Source organism: Patagioenas fasciata, chromosome 10 (genome assembly GCF_037038585.1).
Source record: "Patagioenas fasciata isolate bPatFas1 chromosome 10, bPatFas1.hap1, whole genome shotgun sequence".
In the NCBI taxonomy this organism is placed as follows: domain Eukaryota; kingdom Metazoa; phylum Chordata; class Aves; order Columbiformes; family Columbidae; genus Patagioenas; species Patagioenas fasciata.
Window position 1 is genome coordinate 14,097,229 of NC_092529.1, and position 20,769 is coordinate 14,117,997.

General features: G+C 39.4%; 1 protein-coding gene across 12 annotated transcripts in view; it reads right to left on the reverse strand.

The window, feature by feature from the left end:
* Window positions 1-20,769, reverse strand: part of LOC136105736 (contactin-4) — a 335,594-nt gene that overhangs the window by 89,741 nt on the left and 225,084 nt on the right. For all 12 annotated transcript variants that reach the window (XM_071813202.1, XM_071813201.1, XM_071813208.1 and 9 more), the window contains one exon: window positions 13,259-13,354. In XM_071813202.1, the coding sequence (XP_071669303.1) occupies window positions 13,259-13,354 (96 nt within the window). The remainder of the gene's footprint in view (window positions 1-13,258; window positions 13,355-20,769) is intronic.

The following is a 20,769-nucleotide window of genomic DNA, read 5'->3' on the forward strand; positions in this document are numbered from 1 at the left end:
ATAGAAATTTACAGCTCAGCCTGGACTTGCCTGAAAAGAAAAACCCCAACCCAACCTGTATTTGTCAAAAGGGCTTATAATACCTTTGGGGAACCAGGATTAGATTTGATGCCACTCACTTTCACATACCTCTGGTTTAAATGTAAGTTTTTGGATTCAGGTTCAACCCAGTAGTGACCCAGGTGCTCTTGGACTCTGTGGAAAGGGCCACTTCCCCAAGCCATGACCCTTCCCAATGGAGACTCGACCTTGAATTGCACCAACCAACAGTGAGGCTCCAGACACCTGAGAAGTTGGGTTGTTGGGCCCACCAAGAGTGATACTGGTCCACTGAAGAAGAAAATGATGAACTTGGAAGCTTATTTCTGCTAAGGAATGGGAAATTATGAGATGGGTGATCTGGGAATGAAACACCACCACACCTGGCATAAAGGAGTTCCTATGGGTAGTCATGGCAGATGATTCATGCTGAAATAAAAATTATGGAAAAAATCTTACTGAATGTGCAAGGTATCATGCCATGTAACTATGAAGTCAACCTTAAAAAAGAGCAACAATACAGAAAGTACTCACAAGTAGGTAAATAACTATGTATTTACTAAAAACTTTACCCCTACTAATAATGCAACACCTTACTTCTCGAAGCCAGGAGACACACACTTGGGTCTCCTATGACACTGATCCAAGTCTAGATGATTCCACAGCTTTTCCCACTGAGCAATGTATAAACCTGTATGATGGTCTGTTTTTAAGATGATTTCAACGAGGAAATTCCAGAAAAAAAAGAAAAACAAAAAAGGATAATAGCTTGATATGGTCCACAGAGTGGCATCAACATCCTTCCAAAGGAACACTCATCTTCACCTGACAGCCAGAGATAAAGCACCTCTGTGGCAGATACTGTCAGTAGCAAATTGAAAGAGAAAGAGATCAGCCAAAAAGAAAGATAAAGGGGGCTGGACTGAAACTGCTAATTACTTACGGGCGAATATCAAATGAGAATAAAAACACCGTAAGCTGTGCATGTGCATAAATGATACTTACACTGATTTTTAATTCTGCACTCTATTTTTCTCTGTGAGATTCAATAATTGCTTATGTTTTCCAGTCTTGTTCTATGTAAAGTACTACACATATCACCTTAAGGAATGACTCACAGATTTAATCCAAGACTTTGTTTTCTGTTTAAAGTCAGATAGAGTTAGCCTCTTTTTTTTTTTTTCCGCTTGCTTCAGTAAAGCTAAAGATCCCTGGGCTTGTTTTAAAACATATTTCAATGTGACCTAGCTAATCCTTTAATACCAGCTTTCACTACCTTTGATCAACCTCTTACTGTAGCTATAAGAGATTAGATCAAACCTCTGAAAAACTGAAGTTTGTTGTGGAGAATTTTTTACTGCATTGAATTAATATTATGACCAACCCCAAGGCTAAACTATCTGGCCAAGCAGTGTGGGTGGTATGTCCTTTAGTGGAGATATCTGCATGGACAGGCACTGCTATGTGATGCTGTGGCAATTGTCTATAGCACATAGGAAAAAACCCATTCTGTTCACATACTTGATAGATGAACAGTGTTCTGATATATACCAGTTAAAACCAACATCACAGTTGCACATTTAGACCTTTATATATCAGTAAAAGAAAATGCCAGACCCAATACCCCCATTTTTTTTCCAATAGCAAAATCTCACACCCATAGAAAGCAGTGCAGGACTATTGATTTACATGAGGCAGTATAAGCATTCAGTGATCTGGAAACCCAAATTTGCTTGCAAAACTGGAGCTACATCCATGCTGTGTTTGTGTCAACAACACACATTCTGCTGTGACCATCTCAAGGGAGCTGAAAGCAGATCAGCCTCCCTGGCCACTTCTGGGAGCTGTGTCTGAAGGACACAGCTAAGGCTGGTTGCAATGCAGTTAGCAGAGTCTAGGAGCTAGCCTCAGATCTCCAATTTATTTTATAAAGAGATCACAAGATGTTAGAACTTTTGATAAATGTCTATTGACTGAATTCTGTCAGATGACAGACTTCACTCATCTTTAGCCAACCCCTGCCAGCTCTACCCCCTTTCAATACCATTTCAATCTTCATTTAGTGGTGACCGCAACTGAACAGGGGAATAAACCACATGACTAGCTCGCTGATGATTTCTTTTTAAAGATGTCATGAACTGTCACTGATAAATATAAAATCCATTAATGGCATATTCCTTATTATTTCAGTATTTCCAAGGTCTTTACTGAAGAGTTGAGCCTCTTCTTTAGGAGAGCAGCATGTGTTACAAATCCCAGATATCACACCCACTGCCTGTCTGGGCACAACCAGATAATAGTAGGTGGTTGGTAGGAAGCCTGGAGTGGTACCAACACCCAAAGTGATAAATGACATAGGCAAGCTGAAAATTTTGGTCTGAACATCTGTGCCAAAATCTGTTCTCGGCTGTGACCTTCTTTTGGAACTCCAGCTCACAAAGCCCATCCCTACTGAAATGAGGCAGGTCACATACATCAACTCTGTTGCTTAGCTTGGCATTTGTGTTATTTGAAATATTTGTAATTTCATAAATTTCTCAATTAAAACAGCACTGCATTTTCTCTGAGCTGTCAGAAACATCAAGTCAAAGCATTCACAAAATTACGAAGAATTTATCCCTATCCCTCATCCTCAAACATGCTGGTAAATTTCTGCACAAGCTGAATCAGCAGTGTTAGAGGAAGCATTATATCAGATTAATTTTAATCTAATCCATTTCTTTCTCCTGAGAAGCCTTTTATGCTTCTTCTTTTTAATAATTTAAACAGTGACTGTTGCATAGTATAAAAAAGAAATTATGAGAGGTGCACTTCAAGTGGAAGTTACAACTCTCAATCACTTCTTATTTAAATGAAAGTTTCATATGTCTGATTTTAAGCTTAATGAAACCAAGTTCTGCCAAACTGTAATAATATCAACGTGTGGAACCAGACACAGAAGAATTACATGGGAAGCCCTTTGTCTGACTCAGCTGCTCTGTAATGCTGCTATGGAAAGAGATACCTGAATCTTGGGCTGTCAAGAAGAAATGCTGCCAAGCTGCTTAGATCCAGCTACAGCTTTCAGGAGTATCACTTCACTTCTTGTGAGCAGGGACCTTGTCTTACAGTTATGCTACAAGGCACTAGGAACTGGCAGGCTTGGGAAAGTTGTTTTCTTGTTCTTATCTGAGATAAGTCACTTAGAAGCTTTTTGAGCTCAACAGCTTATGTCCTAGAAACCACTTGTATAAAATGTTGACACTTTAGTCATGGGCATTTGACTACTGTATGGGGACTTGTGAGTGGTAGTTACTATTACGAGGAGAAATTGATAATCAATTCAGATATTTTTGATGCTACACTGTCTGCTCTCCTTACAGTCTTCTCCATCTCCCACATATCTCCAATACGCACACAGCATCCTCCTCCAACAAGCAATACCTAGACAAATCCTGTTTGAACTTCATTTTTTCCTGTTCTAGGAAAGACACCTGTGAGCTGCTGAGCCCCAGCTCCTGGGGAACACCACCCTACTTCAGCATTTTTCTATTTGTTTGGAAATGAAGCTTTCCCTCTGCAATTCCCTACAGCCTGCAAACAGAACCATCTGTTCACAACATGGTTTAACTCCTGCCCACCAAACCAGAGAGATCTGCAACACCTCCAGGTGCTGCATGTACCACATCTGCCAACACTGCCCCCACCATCATTGCCACATTCAAACATGTCAAAAGCATCACTGACTAGTACTAATGCAAAACATTTCTCTCCTTTTTTCTTTTTTCTTTCCCAGCCCAAAGGGACAGTTTACTGGCTCATATTTTCACTCCAGCCTTTGGTGCAAACCACTAAAGGCTCACTGACCTTGCAGCATTTTGACAAATAGCTGAACCAACTTAGATTTTTTGCTTGGTTTCCTAGAGAAATGGAACTTTCATAACCACTTTTACACCCTCTCTAAATTAGCTTCTCACTAATTGGAACCAAATCTGACCAAGTGGCAAAGGCTTATGAAGACATTAAAACAGAAAAGAAAGAGGAAAAACTATTAATGCCTCAATAAGGACAAGGCAGGGGTAGTTCAGCACTTTGACAATCAGCTTGGCAAGAGGTAACTGCCCAGTCCTAGGCATATGGGTAATGCAAGAAGAATATTTAAAAAAATCTGTGGATATACCACAATGGAAGAAACTGCAGGAAAATAAAGGCTGAATATTAAAGTTACTGTTGTGGAGTGGGGACATAAAATGTTCCATGCCACCTGCTATATAAGAAATATAGCAGGAGAAGTATTCTTATTCAAGCAAATACAGAAAAGTAACAGAACTTGTAAGATTCAACTTCCCATTCCTCTAAACATTTCATATGAATTTGAAATGCACCACAAGAAAAAGTTCTGGTGCTGAGAAGCTGATTAAACACTTAAGGGAACATGTGCTTCAAGGCTCTTGCCCAAAGCCATTCTGAACTGGTCACCCAGCAGAAATGCCAGATACATTCACACAGCAGAATAAACATTGCAGAGTTGCAAAACAGGCTGATGCTGCCTGGGCAGAATAAAATAATCCCCTGCTTTTAGGCAGACATCAGGTAGAAATGTCTGTGTCCTCCTTGACTATGAGCTATTTCGAGAGTAATTTCTTCCCTTTCAAGGTTGACTGTTTTCTAAAGTCTTAACAAACTTTGCTTAATGTTGACTGTAAGGATACCAATGGAGAATATTACAAATGTTTATTCCCATTGTTACCAGAACAGCTCTAAACATTTATTAATAATGTATTAATTCTTCATACGTGAAAAATGAAAAGGCAGTGTGACAGTTTTCAAGGAAGACAGAGAAACAACTGTAAGGTTGGTGCTGTAGGATGGGGAGTAAAAGGGCACAAATACTTGACAGCAACTGAAGAAAACTCTGTTTCAAAGCACTCCCTGCTGTGCAGCGCTGTTCGGGGGTATAAAAGCCCCATACGTTGATCCTCCGATGGTAGGAAAATGTATGATGATTGCCTTCTTCCTTCTGCATTGTTCTGATTAGTTTTCCCAGTTTTTATTCCCTTCCTCCTTGAACGATACAGTGGGGGCTGGATCAGCACCAGAGAATAGGAGTTGTGATTTGTGCGATAGATTATTTGTGAGACAAACCCCTCAAACCATTCATCACATAATAGAGGCCATCAGCCATACTTACAGCCAAAACATTTTCACTGTTTCCAGCCCATGAAGCGCCCATCATTGCTATAAAAAAATAATAATACAAGGAGAGAAGAACTGACCAGACGAGTAAGCACGCACTAATCATTTTTCTGCAGAGCACAGAAGTGGTCTTAGCACCACTGTAATCAGTAAAGTGCTTTCTGAAAACATGTCTGGTGTCTACACTTCACTACCTACCGTACAGCGTGAAAGGCTGAGATTGAGATGAAATCAGAATTGCCATCTCTTCTGTCAAATGCTAAAATTTAGTTAGTTCTACTTGATTAAGCTGTGCAACAGAACTAAAAGTTCTCCTAGCTGCTGGGGAAAAAAAGAACAGCAGGAGAGAATGAGAAAACCTGAACACATCCATTATGTGAAAAGATGTGAGAATAATTCTCTGTCAACATTTCAGCTCACAGACACAGATTCCACCGCTCTGTTTCCAACAGGAGTAATGGCATCAGATGGGAAAGAGTTATTTGAACAACTGAACTTTAATGAATCTCCTCCTCTTTGGGAAGATGGACTTTTACAAGCGCATTGACAACATGGGCACTGCAGAGAGACAGAAAACTTATTTTTCTTTAACTCTTGCCTTTGCTCAGTCAGAGAGAGATGTTTTCCCGATGCTCAGGAAGATCAGATGACTCTGCAGCAAGGAGCAGAAGGACAAGGTGTCTGGGAAATTAAGGTTCAGGTCTAGAAATTGTGTAGGGAAGGTTCAGTCCTGCGTCAGCAGGAACTTCGTTAGTGGCCCTAAGCAAGTGGGCAGGAGGAGACACGTCCTGTAGAAATGTCAGCAGGTTTCCATCTGCAGATCTGAGCACTTCTCTAAAGAAACTATCAGCTGATTTATTTCTTGCATAGATTTGTGAGATAAATTAGGAGGAGTGGGAACAAATATGCTACAGAGGTAATGAGTGGTAGTATGGCCTACAGATAGAGATCTGAGAATAAGAAATACCTTCAGGGAATGCAAAATCTAAATAATCAAGTGATTTGCACCAGTTCTCTGTGTATGTACATTCACCGTTTCTCACAGTACTTGGAAATCTCAATCTCTATAAGATTTTCCCACAAGTGCAGGAAGCCAAATGTCATGAGAACATCATGTATTATAGATCTCTCTAAAAATGAACCAAGAGAAAATTGGGGAAGGGGGGAGGTAAAGGAAATCCTAAAAGACAAGTTCATTTATCTTCCTAAAGAAGGAAGGGTGAAGGATTTATAGACTCATTTGTTCTGTACGCTTATGGATGTGCTACCACTCCATCAACTGAAAGGTGCTCACTTTTCTAGGACTGTTTTTTTTTTGATCTCTAGACCCACAATGGAATGCCGGGGATGTTAAAAGGTATTTGAAACCTGTAGTTGTTAAAATATTAACTAAATCTGTCCTGACTACCAAATAAATTCAGTAAAAGCGGCAGCTGAATGACAGAGCTCCCACAAACTTATTAAATGAAAAGAACTATTTGGCACAAAATAATATTTTGGTCATAATATTTGGAGATAAAAGGACAGTGACCTCCAAATACTTCCCAGGCACATCCCCCATGGAACACAACTTACATTCAGAGCCCTGAGAAACACAAGTGAGTGTTTGCTTTGGGGTTTTTTTGTGCTTTTTGTTTGCTTGTTTCAATTAAGTTTATCTTAACAAACAAATGTATCTTGCCAAATTTGATTAACAATACTGAAATAAAGCAAACAAGAAAAGCTAACCTGTTTTCCCCTCACAAAGCTTCTTTCAAAAGGAAAACATTTTTAGTAACAGCTTAAATTGAACACTATTTTATGTTTTTAAATGGTTTCTAAATATATCTAAATGTAATAAAAAAAGCTTGAAAATGAAATACTTCAGAGAAAAAAGGTTGTGTGTGTGTGGTTTTTTTTTTCCCTCTTTGGCTAACAACCCCTCCTTCCCAATCAATTACTCCCACAGTTCTTCCGAAGAGTGACAGAAGATGATATTGATCTAGCAAGACTTTCAAAATCTAGACCAATATACCATTGTTTTATAGCATCCAAATTATAGAGCTCATCTTGAGACATGCTGGGATACTTTAACTAGTCTCATCAAAAAAATAATGAAAATTTTTTGATGTTCCATTTCCAAACCTGTTATTGTGACTGAGTTTCTGGGAACTGCCCAGTTAATGCTGCAGTATTGGCCAGCGGCTGTGATGAGGACCCTTATGTGTTTGTTGTAACAAAACCAAAGCCAAATTTTAGCTATGTACATACTTTTACCATTTTTGACTGTTCTCTTTTGTCCACTTAATACCTATAGCTGCTCATCATGCTGTTACACAGGCCCTGAATGCCATGTTCCCATAGTAATGTTTACTCTTACATTATTTTTTCCATAGAGCTTCTTAAGTAGAGTGGTTGACACATGTCCGTTGTCAGGCTGTTAATTAAAACAACTGTGGAAATAATGAGGGAAAACCCTGCATGCACAGGGTAATTATCTCAGAAAAATGCTAACAACCCAAGTAGGTGTCTACCAGTTTTTACACTGATTTAGTGCATGCAAGTGAACAAATGAGAAAGTGGAAAAAAAGAAAAAGAAAAGGAAAAAGAACTGAAAGCTTCTAACAGACAAGGCACCATTAATATAGCAGGGCTGGCTTTGAGGGCTCAGGAATCTGCTGCTTCAAGAGCAGAAAATACAACAGAAGCAAATGTTTGATTTGCATTTATTCTAGTTTTCAGTCCAGCAGCTTCCTGAGCTCCAGATGAACATTTATTTTCCAAATTTCCAGCGCTCAGCAAGCACTTCATCACAGGAGGCAATTGCATCATTATGCTGCTTAACAAAACGTAACACCAGGATGCACTGACCTGACAAAATAGTGACTCCCTGCTGAAACCTTGCAGCAAGAAATACACATCTCATTTTCATCTTGGGGAACTGGGATGAGGGGGAAAGCCTAGATTCATGTGCTGAATCTCCAGCTCATATTAAGCTAAAACCTGGGACAATACAGGGCAATGCCCAAATTGTTCTGTGCAAGCTGTATGCGGCTCATTTTATGACGCTGAAAATACTTGTTAATCATTTGGACTCACTTTCAGGGTGAATTTCTTGCAACATTTGAATTATAGGAAGCTCCTTATTTGGTATCATTAAGAAGAACAACAAAAAAAACCCCAAACAACTAATTTACGGAGGCCAACATAATTTTACTTTTAGCTGTCAGCTCTTTAAATACGAGATGTTTCCAAGTAGGAAAGAATTAGAGTGAGATACAGTTGAAAGGATAAAGGTCTGGATGCAGATAGACTTTTTTTTAGTAAAATCCACAAATTTTAAGATGATCAATGATACAACAAGGGATAGGAAGTTATATTATCTTCTTATTTACTATTTTTCTAACCAGACAAGGGCATAAAAACTCATGCCTCATCTCTTCAGAGCAACAGCTACTCTCAGATTGAATAGTTCCACTTCTAATTTTTTATTATGTTTTTTTTTTTTTTTAAGATGTTCTTGTCAATGCAGCACAGAAACTAAAGTAAAAAATTAAAAAAAAAAAAAGTAGATAGTAGATTTTCTTCCCCACAGACAGTCCTGTGCTTCAGTGTTGGTTGTTAATGCCCCCAGGCACTTTTTGCAAGGATGATGAAGTTAGATTTGCTATCCTAATCAAATTCCAAAATAAGTAATTGTGTTTTCTCTATCTTAATGCCACTTACACTTTCAATGAGATATATTATTTTTCACTGCTAGCCTGAATGGTTTTTTTACTGTTGCTCTACAACGTTAAATACTTGCAATGTTATATCCCAGCAGTGGGATATTGGCGTATGGGAAGGAACTGATCTCTACAGCTTTGCTTTGCAAACACTGCCTTGGTCCCCAGGGATGGAAGCTGCCAAGGAAACACGGTGGTTTTCCGACATGCAGCTACTTCCAGAGATACCTTATATTCTCTTATGAACCTCCATTTGCCCGGAGTTGAAATAGGAGATAGCTGTGGTAATTGTGCAACGACTGCTAGAGACCAAATAGCTTTGATTACATGGAGAGACATGCAGTTGACTAATGGAGATGGAATGAACACAACTGAAAGCATTGACTTTGTAGTTGTGACTTTTCAAATGCATCCCTGTTTCTAACATTTGGAGGAAGGAAAAGTAAAAGAAAATATTGCCACAGAGAAGATTAAGTCCTACAGAACAACGGCTTCAGCCTGAATTAACTGGACCTATTTTGACTTTCCATCAAATACTTTATATGCAAACCAGAAAACAACAACTGGCATAACTCCAGCCCAGCTTAGTTATAAATTGTAATAGTTTCAATTTAAACTAATTGTGGATCTGGCTACAATTAAGATCATTTTCTAGCTGGAATAGATCAGGTCATAGATGGTGGTCACAAAGGGAGCTATCTCCCATCCAAATGACTGAGGGAAATAATTACCCTTCAGTTTTCTGCCTTTCTGGGCACCATAAATGCACTTTCCTCCCAGTCACTGTAAGATGCTCTTTCTCACATACTGAACTCAAATTGGAAATAACACCAGCACCCTTCTGGGATGTTTTTATACTACCAGTGCATGCACTCAGACCAAAACTTTCTCCTGAATCACCTGAAGAAATGTAACACAATTTCCTTCTCCCTGCTAACATGAACCCCCACCAGCCGCCACATCTTGTGTGTTCAACGCTGCGAAGGTTTCTTATGGCAAAAGAAAAAACTCTCAGTAACTGCCTCGCTAAGGAGACAAAGACAAACGTGCATGGTTCCTGCCTTATCTCTGTGATGTCTGTGCAGTCCCCCATGTTGCTCTAGGAGATACCAGCCTGCTCTCCTGAGAGACAGGAGGCAGCCACCAGTGCCAGCAGCAGCGGGTTGTGTGGCTGGGGTTCATACTCCTAACTGGAAAAGGGCAGAAAACCCCCATGTCTCAATTCTTCAGAGCAGTGCAGCTCAGCACCCAACTACTCCCAGCCTTCCTGAACTTGGCCCATCGACACTACCCCCTCTTTTGCCACACAGTTTGAGATAGGATGAGGGTGAGCACCTGAGCACCGCTCTTCAGCCTCATGTTCAAGTCACTGGAATGAATAAGGTTTAAAGATCATGAAACATTTCTGTCCCAAATCTCCCCTCTTTTTTTTTTTTTTTTTCTCTTTTTCTTTGCTGTGGAAATGAAGCTAAAAACGGTGCTTCACCCATAGCACTGCAAGACTGCAACTGAATTTGTGACTGATCCATAACCCATCTTCAGTGGTTTTTATTACCTAGTTTTGGCAGCTTTCTTCTCAGATGCAACAATGAGACCCTCCTGAGGGGCAAGCTCCATCCATCCAGACCACGGAGTGTATAATCTTTGGGTACAGTTAACACTATAAGAGCCACTGTCATAAAAGTTAGATCTGTGATAATAAGTAATTTTGAGGACTGGATATCACAGGTGCAAGAATCACCTTCAAGTAAGGAACATCAGAAATCTGAGATACTGAAATTCTCATGATAAACTCTGAAGTAAAAGGAAATACAGCATCTGAAGCCAAAAGGTGAGAGAGGCCCTAGATGAATAAATTAACTGGGTAGGTACATATGTCATACAGCTCCTTTCTCACAGTATATAAAAGCAAGGTTTCCTGTTGGTCTGCCCTCCAGCTGGTCAGACACAAGTGGAAGAAGCTCCAAACACTTGTCTCCTCCTGTCAAAGCAATCAAAGCAGCCTAACGGCAAACAGCTTGCCCGGCACTTTTCATCCTGCTGATGAGGGCAGACAGATTTCAAAGCAGGACTTCAAATTTTTTTAAAAGGGACACAGTTCCATAAATGATGACTGCTTGTTCATGATGTACCAACCAACCTTCTGATGAAAGAGCCAGCTACAATAGCTGGTTGTTGGACTTGGTGGCCAGTGGCACAACACACGGCGTTTATCAGACATACAGGTCATGGCTGAAATGGTATCTGGCAAAGAGAGATGACTGACTGATTCCCTTTCTAACAATTCATTTGATATAAATGCAATAGTGCAAAACATGTGTTCAGGAAGTCAGCCAACAAATGTAGGACTGGAACATTTGAAACAAATTTGTGCTAAACTGAAAGAACTGTTTTTTATTTTCTAAACATTGATTCCATCCTCTTTGAAGCAAATCGCACCAAAGTACTTGCTACGTAATTTATTATAATTGGCTATTTGTAAACTCTGCTTTGAATCTATTTCCCTACCAAATTTTGCCTTTGCCACTGAGAAAATGCTGGCTAAGTGCCACTAATACAAATTGCTCATAAACCTTCCCACAATGGGGTCGATGATGCTGGTTCTTTTCAGAGAAGGGTCTTTGGCAGGTACCACATGCTGCCAGGAGAGATCATTGCAGGGCAGACACACACAGCAGCTATTGTGGTCTTCCTTTAATCTCCTCATTAACTACTTTTTAACATAAATGTATTGAGAATCCGGAGAACACCAAATACTTGGGTGTTAAAATTCAGAAGCTACATGAGTGTTTGGTGTTCTCCGGATTCTCAATATATTTATAGGGGCTTTTTACTGTACTTAAAATCTTGAGTAGAAGGTTGCAAATATCCTTCATGTCCATGAGAGTTGACCTCCCTTCCCCTCAGCCCTCCCTCCCATGGGAGGCTGTACTGTGTCATTGACTCTGCACTCCCCAGGATAATGTAGGTTAGAAATGTGGCTCCAGAAAATGCCCAGGGACTACAGAAAAGTGTGACACAAACATCTGAAGGATTAAGGGCTCAACCAGCCCAGCTTGGCTAGATCTGAAAGCTAAACCCCAGGCAGTGCTCGACAAGCCAGTCAGGTGTCTGCAGCACATTCCCCAGATTCTATCTGCTCCAGCACAGTTTGAGACAGGAGGTGTCACCTGGGCCAGTGACAATGGAACAGGGGCAACGCAGCACTAAGATTCTGCCCAGCTCTGCCATGGCCAGGCATGGAGTGGGCCAGGTCCGGTGACTGCCATGGGTGCCAGTTTCCATAACCATATGGGGACGTACATGCTATCGCCCCTGCTCTAGACAGCAAGTATAACATGTGACAGGTGCAAAAATAACAAATTAGTAAGATTTTAAGAGAGGATCAATCATTTAATAGTACAGTTATAGGCTACAGTACACTCTACAGAGTACAGGTCAATATGCCACTCTAACACCACAAGCAGGGATTTTTTGCCTGTCTGCTACTACAGCTTTTCCATTTCTACATGAAAGTCAGAAATCATCTTCTTTCTGAGATGTTAGAAATACCAGTGACTGCCAACACAGGTTATGTCCTTTTCTGAACAGCCTGTATTTCTGGACACTCAACAAGCCCTGAGTTACAGTTAGTACTTCTCTCTGTAATAATGGATTTAAACGTATCACCAGACAAAAACAGCAGTGCACACAGTGGCAAACCTTCTGGGACTTTTGGTAGCAAAGTTTGCCACCAGCAGAGAATACAGTGGTGTCTTCAGCAGCCCTATGTAACTCGCTGGCAAGTTGTTTCCTTCTCTCCTACAACACTCTCCCTTGCCTATCCCTCCCATAAAAGCAGTAGGAAGAATATTGCCATGCTAGAAATAAATCTCCATAGGAGACCTGGACAATTGCTAACATATCCCAAGTACCCAGGGGACAAAAACAGTGACACTGAGTGTTTGGGGACAAAAAACAAAAACAAAAACAAAGTAGCATAAAAGTAGCTCTGTCACCAATCTTCAGCCTTTTGCAGAAGATACACCCAGCACCCATACAAAAAAGCTCCTACAAGATGCACAAGATCTTGGCCAAGTCTTCTACATATTGTTTTAGTTTACATCAATTCATTTCCTAGGTGCAGTAAAATCAGGCTTTCTCTGCACTTACACCCAACTGGAGATCTCCCAGTGAGTTTAGTCAATAAGGCCACACAGCATGACCCATCCAGTCAGGCTTGCACAGCCACAGCCTTCTCCTTCAAGCTGTGCCATTTTAAACTTTCTGAAACATACTCAGAGAATGAAAATCTTCCAAATTTCCCCAAGTGCTGAAAAAACAGAAGGAAACCACTTTACCCCCAGAATGCGGTGGTGGTCCACACAGCAGCACCATGCCCTGGCCCTGACGGACAGACACTGTGCTTCTCGTTCTGGTTTTGAAGTTCTCAAGATCTGCCAAGAGAGAAAGAAGTCAATTAAAAGGAGTTTAATGGCCTTTCCTCATGAGAAGGACAGAAGGTTCATTAGGACTTTGCTGCCTGACATACTGACAAAGTGAACATCAGCTTGGAAGGTGGGTTGGTGGGACCTTGGTGGGACACGGGGCAGCGGAGGCTGCTGTGCATCAGACACAGCAAAAGGATCAGTAAATATCTCCACAGGTTGTGAGGCTGGTAAGCGGTAAAAGCTGCTGATTTACTCAGGGCAGCAGACATGTCTCGAGAAAACTCCAGTAATCTGTAGTGCTGATAGAGTTTTGTTTTATGAATTTATGAAGAATTACTGCCTTAAGCAATCATTTGTGTTACAACTCAGTCTGTTTCCCTTTAGGAGGCTTGTTACTGATGCCCTTGCAACCCACATGTATAAACTCTTCCTTTCCTATAAGGAAGTCTCTTGTAATAGCTGTATGTTAACCACAACAGTGCTTCAATTAAATTAAATTCCTCCTTCCGCCTCTGTCCTTTTCCTCTCCTTGATGGGTCCTGCACCACAAAAATACAACTCCCTCTCTTCTCTCCTTGCACACTGAATTCAAGAAACTTGCTATTAAGTGCCGAGGTGACTCTCTGGGAGCCGGGCAGTGGCACCAGGTTTTGATCAGCACCAGCGGCTGCTGCGTGGGAGCACTAATACACTGAACCACTTCAGTGGCCTTTTATCCTTAACAGTCCCTTGCATTTCAATTTTCATTTCTTTTGCTTTCAATGTAGCTGAGCTGTGGTTTGGTGATTAGAAACCTGTTGTCAGTGCAGCTGGGAACCAGAGAAAACACAGGTGATAAATATTTAACAGTAGGAACTAGTAGGAACATCATTATAAGGTTACAAGGATGAAAAATTAAGCCTTGAATTTTATCCTCTCTTGAAAATGTTTTCTGGAAGCACTAGCATGCATACCTTAAAAAAAAAAAAGTCAGAAGTAGTCACTGCTTCATTTTAGCAGGAAGAGTCTGTGAAGATTTCTAAAACCAAATTAAGGACAAAATCCAGGCAAAAGAACTACAGTGGAAGTGGTAGGTAACAATTTGTTATAGTGCTAGTAGTCACTGTGTGATTTCCAGCACAGTTCTGCCATACCATCACACTGTATATTACAAAATTCCTTAGATCTTATTACTGTATTATTCATTTTTCATTATTTTAGTGGATAAATATTGTAAGGACTTGCTTTCTGCACTGCAGTGAATTAGTTGTGAAAACAAAAATAGTCCAAATCAGCCACCCTTCCACCTGTCTTCTGCCCAAGTCTGTGGGCAGAAGCAACATCTGCCAATCCAGGCTGTTTGCACTGGGTGCTGAGGCTGCTGCATTAACAAACCCTTTGGGCAAAATGGGTTCACACAGGATGTTCAAAACTACACTTGAGTTTAAAACTGGTCCAAAATGAACCTGGCTATCAACTTCACAGCAGGTTCACCAGTGTGAGTCATTTGTTCAGACTTTGTGTAAGTACAGGCAGAAAATAAACCATGGAATTTGCCGTTCTCAAGTCATAATCTGAGTGTGCAACTTTGAGCAGGGTGATTTTCTTTGTCTGTCTTTTTTTTTGGCCTTGAAAAACAAAACAAAAATAAAACCCAAAACATAAAGAAAACAGAAGAAAACTAATTTTCAATGAAAATGGAGAGATAAAATATTTCTGTCCTAAGTTCTATAAAAAAAAAAAGGTGGAATGGCACTTTTCAGGAACCACTGTTACATTTGTCTGGCTACCTTCCGGTCCCATGGATTTAAATAAGTTTTGGCTGCACACAGGTACAAGAATGTATCTCATCCTCACTGAGAACAATTGCATAAGGAATAAAAGCTTAAAATGAAAATGATGCCTGGGGAAATAAATGAGGCACTAGGAAACATTTTTACACAAATGTTATTTCCAATAAATTAAAAAATGAAGTAAAAGCAAAACAAGTCCTAATCATCAAAGCAGATGCTTTATATACATATATAGACACATACATACGCACTAGAAAAAGAATCCAGCAGTGTTTGCAAGAGTCTCAAATTATATATAATAGAAGATTCTTCATAGCTCTATTTAGTTATTTATATTTTCCTCCATGTTCATGAAATTAAGACATTATGTCATATGCATATACCCACACAAAACATTTCAGAGATTATTACAGAATTCACTTTTTGGGCCTGAATCCTAAAAAAAAAAAAAAAAAAAAAAGGTTCATTACTAATCATTTGAAACAGCCACCTGCTTGGTGATCCAGCAGCTCTTGATTATGACAGTACGGTGAGAAACTGCATGACTCAATAGTTTAAATGCAAATCTAGTCCTCTAACTTTTTTTGCTAGAAGGAAATAACCCTATTTGTTGACAAAATAAATAGCCATATATTTATGACAAGAAAAGGATTGCTACCAGGAGAAGTATTCTCTGCTTGGATGAACAACTAGGAAATGATGGAAGAATGGTCAGAATCAAAGGCAGCAGAGGCAATCAGAGGCAGCAAACAAAGCAGAGCATTCATCACTGTTGCTCCTACTGCAATATTGCTCCTATCGAGCTTTGAAAGTCAACTGTAAATTCTGAAAAGCCTCATGTATGTGCTTAAAATCTGTCTCTGAGTAAACTAACAAAATATAGATAATTATAAGAAAGGCTTAATGTCTCAAACTGATGAGGCTGATTATGCTCATACATTCTGAAATCCACACTTCAAATTTATTTTCGAAATAGGTGAGTAGTAACTTGAATTAACAATAATTTCTTTAATATTTTATTAATAAGAAACTTCATTTAAACACCACCTTGCAATCTTTCCCAATAAATCAGGAACAATATTAGTGTTGTCGAACGGTTACAAAGCTTACAGATAAGTGATGCTCAGATTCGAGAGGTTCTCCTCTACTTTCACATGCTGTGCAAAGTGGACAAAAACCTTTCCTACAAACTTCTGCTCATACGGTGCAGAATATTGCACTGCAATTTCATACTGCTGAATTCCTCATACATGGAGGTAAGGCCACTTGCTAAACCAAAGTTAAACACACTTGCTGAAAAGCACCCCGCAGGAAGCTTTAACGCAGAAGGAGCACTCTAACACTTCTTTCCCCATATTTGTTATCTTCCTGCAAGTGAAACACAGCTGTCCACTGCATCTCTGCCCCTGCCTGGAGAGTAGGTAGGAAATTCTTCTCTATACTTTTGACATTAAAAAAATCAATGGGACAGCAAAAGAAGATGACAAAAATAACCCTCACAGCTGCAGAATGAGTCTGAATTACAGTGTAAATGGTTGGCTGTATGTGTCTCCCCTGACGAGAGCATTAAGTTCCACTTTGCCTTGCCCCCAAGCCCAAAGATCCTGGGTAACATGAGGATTTTTGTTCTTATTTCCAATTAAAAAAAAAAAAAAAAGAGGCACACCCACAAAAGCACCAGAAAACCTATCAAGCCAAACTCCATTATTTTTGGCACACTTACTGTTGTGCAAGAAGGTCTGAAGCAGGACTATCATACAATCATGTTTCCCTCGAGACCAGCTCTCTCTCCACTGGAACTTACACCTAAGCAGAGCTAGGTGACCTGGGAAATCTGAGGTTTGCAGGTGTCCAACTACTGGACCTGCCACTGTGCCCAAGGAGGTGACCCCCACAACACGGCACAGCTACTCAGCCTGTGCTGCTACAGGGCTGGCCTCTGCTCATGTTTTTCTCACTCTGTCATATTTCACCTTTTTTGCTGTTATTGTTTCCTACTCCTTCTTATACTGCACACTTTACTATTCATCCATTGCACCTACGTACATTGTCAATGAGATCACAGATTCCTGACTCAAATACTTTTGCTCATATTAAAACAAAACAAAAAGCCAACACCACCCAACAAAAATCCCACAAATTCTTTAAAAACAGCTGAGGATGTAGATTAAAAGAAAATAAAAGAATTTCAGATTTGAGAGGGAGGCAGGGAAAACCTCAAACAGGTCATTACTTTCTCAAACAGAAGTGAGACATTTCTTGTTTACACACAGAAGCACTGTCATAATGAGACACCACCATCCCTTGAAGTGTTTCCTAGCCCTGTGGAGAATGTTGTAAAACCCAGTGGTAGGAGGCTGAAATCATGGAAATGGAGATGAGAAATTGCACTTGCTATGAATGATGATCATCAGCTGCTGGAATAAACTACAACAGAGAGCAGTAGGTTCAGCATCTTTGATGCTTAGGGATCAAGACCACTTTCCTACAACATATACAAACACTATACTGTAATTGCACTTAAGCAGTCAGGTTCAGTTAGGGATAAACTGGTGGAAAATACCACCAGTGATCAACAGGAAGCCACATTATTGGGCACTGCACCTGCCCAGCCTTCAGATGCATGAAATACTGGGAAAGAAGAGGAGGAGGCCTGGGAGCCTGTGTGATAGTCTGGTAACCTGATGCCCGCTCTCAAACCCAAGAGTCCCATCAGTTTGCTCCTTGGGACCTGACAACGTAGTATGTAAGAAATCTGAAAATAATTACATTATTATTAATTATTAAGTATCCCATGGGGTACTAAATACCTCATAACAGAAATAAAAGACCCAGTCATTTTAGGAGTTTACAATGAAATTTTAGACATAATGCAATGAGCTTTGGTAAAAAGAAAGAAGAGAACAAGACAAAGCAAAACAATGCCTAGAAGCAACAAGTTCATTAAGTTTTAGCATGCAGGCATCTTTGTGACTTAATTAAAGTTTTCAGAGTGTAAATTGCTTCAATTACAGTGGTCTATCATTGCGTAGATCAAAAAAGAAAGGAGCTTTAATTTCAATAAAAACATTCATATATGAAGCAAACAAAACATGACCAGAATTGAGGACTGCTACATAAATAGAAACTGCTCCTTGTTGGAGCCAGGACCCCACATACGCTTTTGGTGAAAGTGTTCAACACCTCAGGGGCTTGTGGCACTGGGCAGTATGAGACCATGAAAAAATACTGTTTCTATTTATAGGATCAAAAAGGAAACAAAACAACATAGCAGGTGCAAGAAAGATGTAAATTTACCCTAACTAATCAAAACAGCATAAGTCTGCATAAGCAATCCTAGGTCACTTGCACCAATAATTTGGAGATCAGGGTCTTATTTTATGTGTTATTTCAAATAAACAAGCTCAGATATTTGTATGACTGTTAGAAAAAGAATACACTTGCATATTAGTTTTTGCCCTATTTAAATTGGACATTCTCTTTGTAGGAAGCAATTATCAAAATGGATTAAAAGAAACCACTGAGAAAGAAAATATTAATGCTTTCCAGTTCTGGAAGTCAATGATCTGCCAAAGCATATTGGGAGCAGACAATACTAAACCAGTGACTCAACTGAAAATAGAAAAATACTGTATAAGCTTCAGTAACTCCAGTATCATATGGGGACGTGATTAGTAACATTTTCAGTGCAAAGAGGAGATTGTAACAAGGAGGTGTAACAGGACTGCAGACAGGTTATTGCAATTAGCACTGTTACACAGATCTTATTTAATGAAAGAGCAAGGATGCCATTTAAACTTCATTATCACCACAGTATCAATTCTAAATCAGATTTAACAGACCTACGTGAGTATAAAGCTGTATGTATTTAAGCTGTGAAAAATACAGTGATTTGTACCACTGACAGCACCGCGTCAGCAATTGCATTACTTTGGGAAAGTCAGTTAAATTCTCTGAGTCAAAGTTTCCACATCTGTGAGGATAAGTCCTTAAATTGCGTGACTCAAAAGAGATCTAATTACCTAATATTTGCACAAAAACTTGACATCTTGTGCTGAAATTCAGAGTGCAATATGCTGTTAGCATGTGCACACTAACACCCATCCTTTAATATGAACCTGAATATACTTTCTTGCATTACCAGATTATTCTGTAGCCTCCATTAAAACTCTGCCTTAATGTTTAGTAACACAAGTAACACAGATACTGGTAAGTGTTGCCAGTCTGATACAGATGCTTATTCCTCAAAAAACACTTGAAAGCTCAGAGGGTGCCAGCAGCATATGTCATCCTACCAGTTTTTCAGTTTCGGAAGGATATTGCATTGAACCACCTCCTTCCAAAACCTCAAATGTGGTTTAATAAAAGCTTAAACAATCTGGAACGATTCAAAGGCCCTTAAGACTGGTCAGTTCATCTCAGTAAATGGCATATGGAAATTTTAACCAAAAACATATGGCTTTGCACAGTTACAATTATCCGACTTTAGGTAGAGTAATGGAAAATTTCCCGAAGTTTTGTGTACAAAAATCATTTTTATAGCAAAGATTCAACGATAAACAAAACAAAAGAGCTGTAGCCTTTTGTTCTTTATTAGGAACTACTTGGTTTTGTACTTTATTTATGAAATTTGGTAATTCTTTTTGTTAGAGACTACTAGATAAGCCCTGGAAATCAAAGTTTGCTCTTTAAAAGCATTATTTCACAGATGACATCAAAGTATGAGCAAGCAAACAAGACTGCATCAGCTCACTTTCCCACACGTTCCCGCTGGCAGGGGCAGCATAATATTTGACCTCTGCTTTTTGTATTTATATCCCTTCTCATCTACAGCTGCAGTGATTGTTCTGTATTTAAGACCTGAACCCAAGCAGAGTGGTTACAGTGTTTGTATCCAAGACCCACTGGGGTCCTGTTAGTGGCTGCAACATGGAAATAACTCAGCAGCTGAACTCACTGTGCCCTGGAAACCAGACCGAAACAAGGTGGCTTCAAGTCTCAGGTCACTGGTGATTTGACAGAGAAATCCCTATTTTTTATGAGACCTAAGCTCCATTTTGCCTTTCTTTGTTTGCTGGAAGAGGGTTTCCATGGTTTGTCTTTTTTTTTTTTTTTTTTTTTTTTAATGCATAACATATTTTTAAAATCCAAAATACTGTTCTAATTACGCCAGTTGTAAAATTAAGAGAGAACTCTCTATGCAAGAAGGCTATTTTAGAACTATCAAACAAAACTAAAAACATTATAGAAAATTAACATGAATAGTAAATGATTCAAATTGATGATGACAGGTGTCTGCATGTCTTTTAGAAAGCCAATTTATGTGACTATATCATGTAGAAGGAAGCACTGCTGTACACTGCCTTGAATGGCATGCTGTCAAAAACTCATACACCATTAGTGAAACCTTTGTCGGTACATTTAAGGCTTTTCTGTAATGATTAGAAGAGCAATGTCAATACTATTTTTACCTATTATTCTTGTTTAACTGATATAAAACTATTTATCCTTTGACTATATTCTAACAAAAACATACACACATCAATCACTTCTTTATACATCACTGAATTTTAATTTCCAAAGGAAAGCATGACTAAAATTCAGGCTTAGAGAAAAAAAAAAAAAAAGCAGTTCTTATGCTTATTTTAC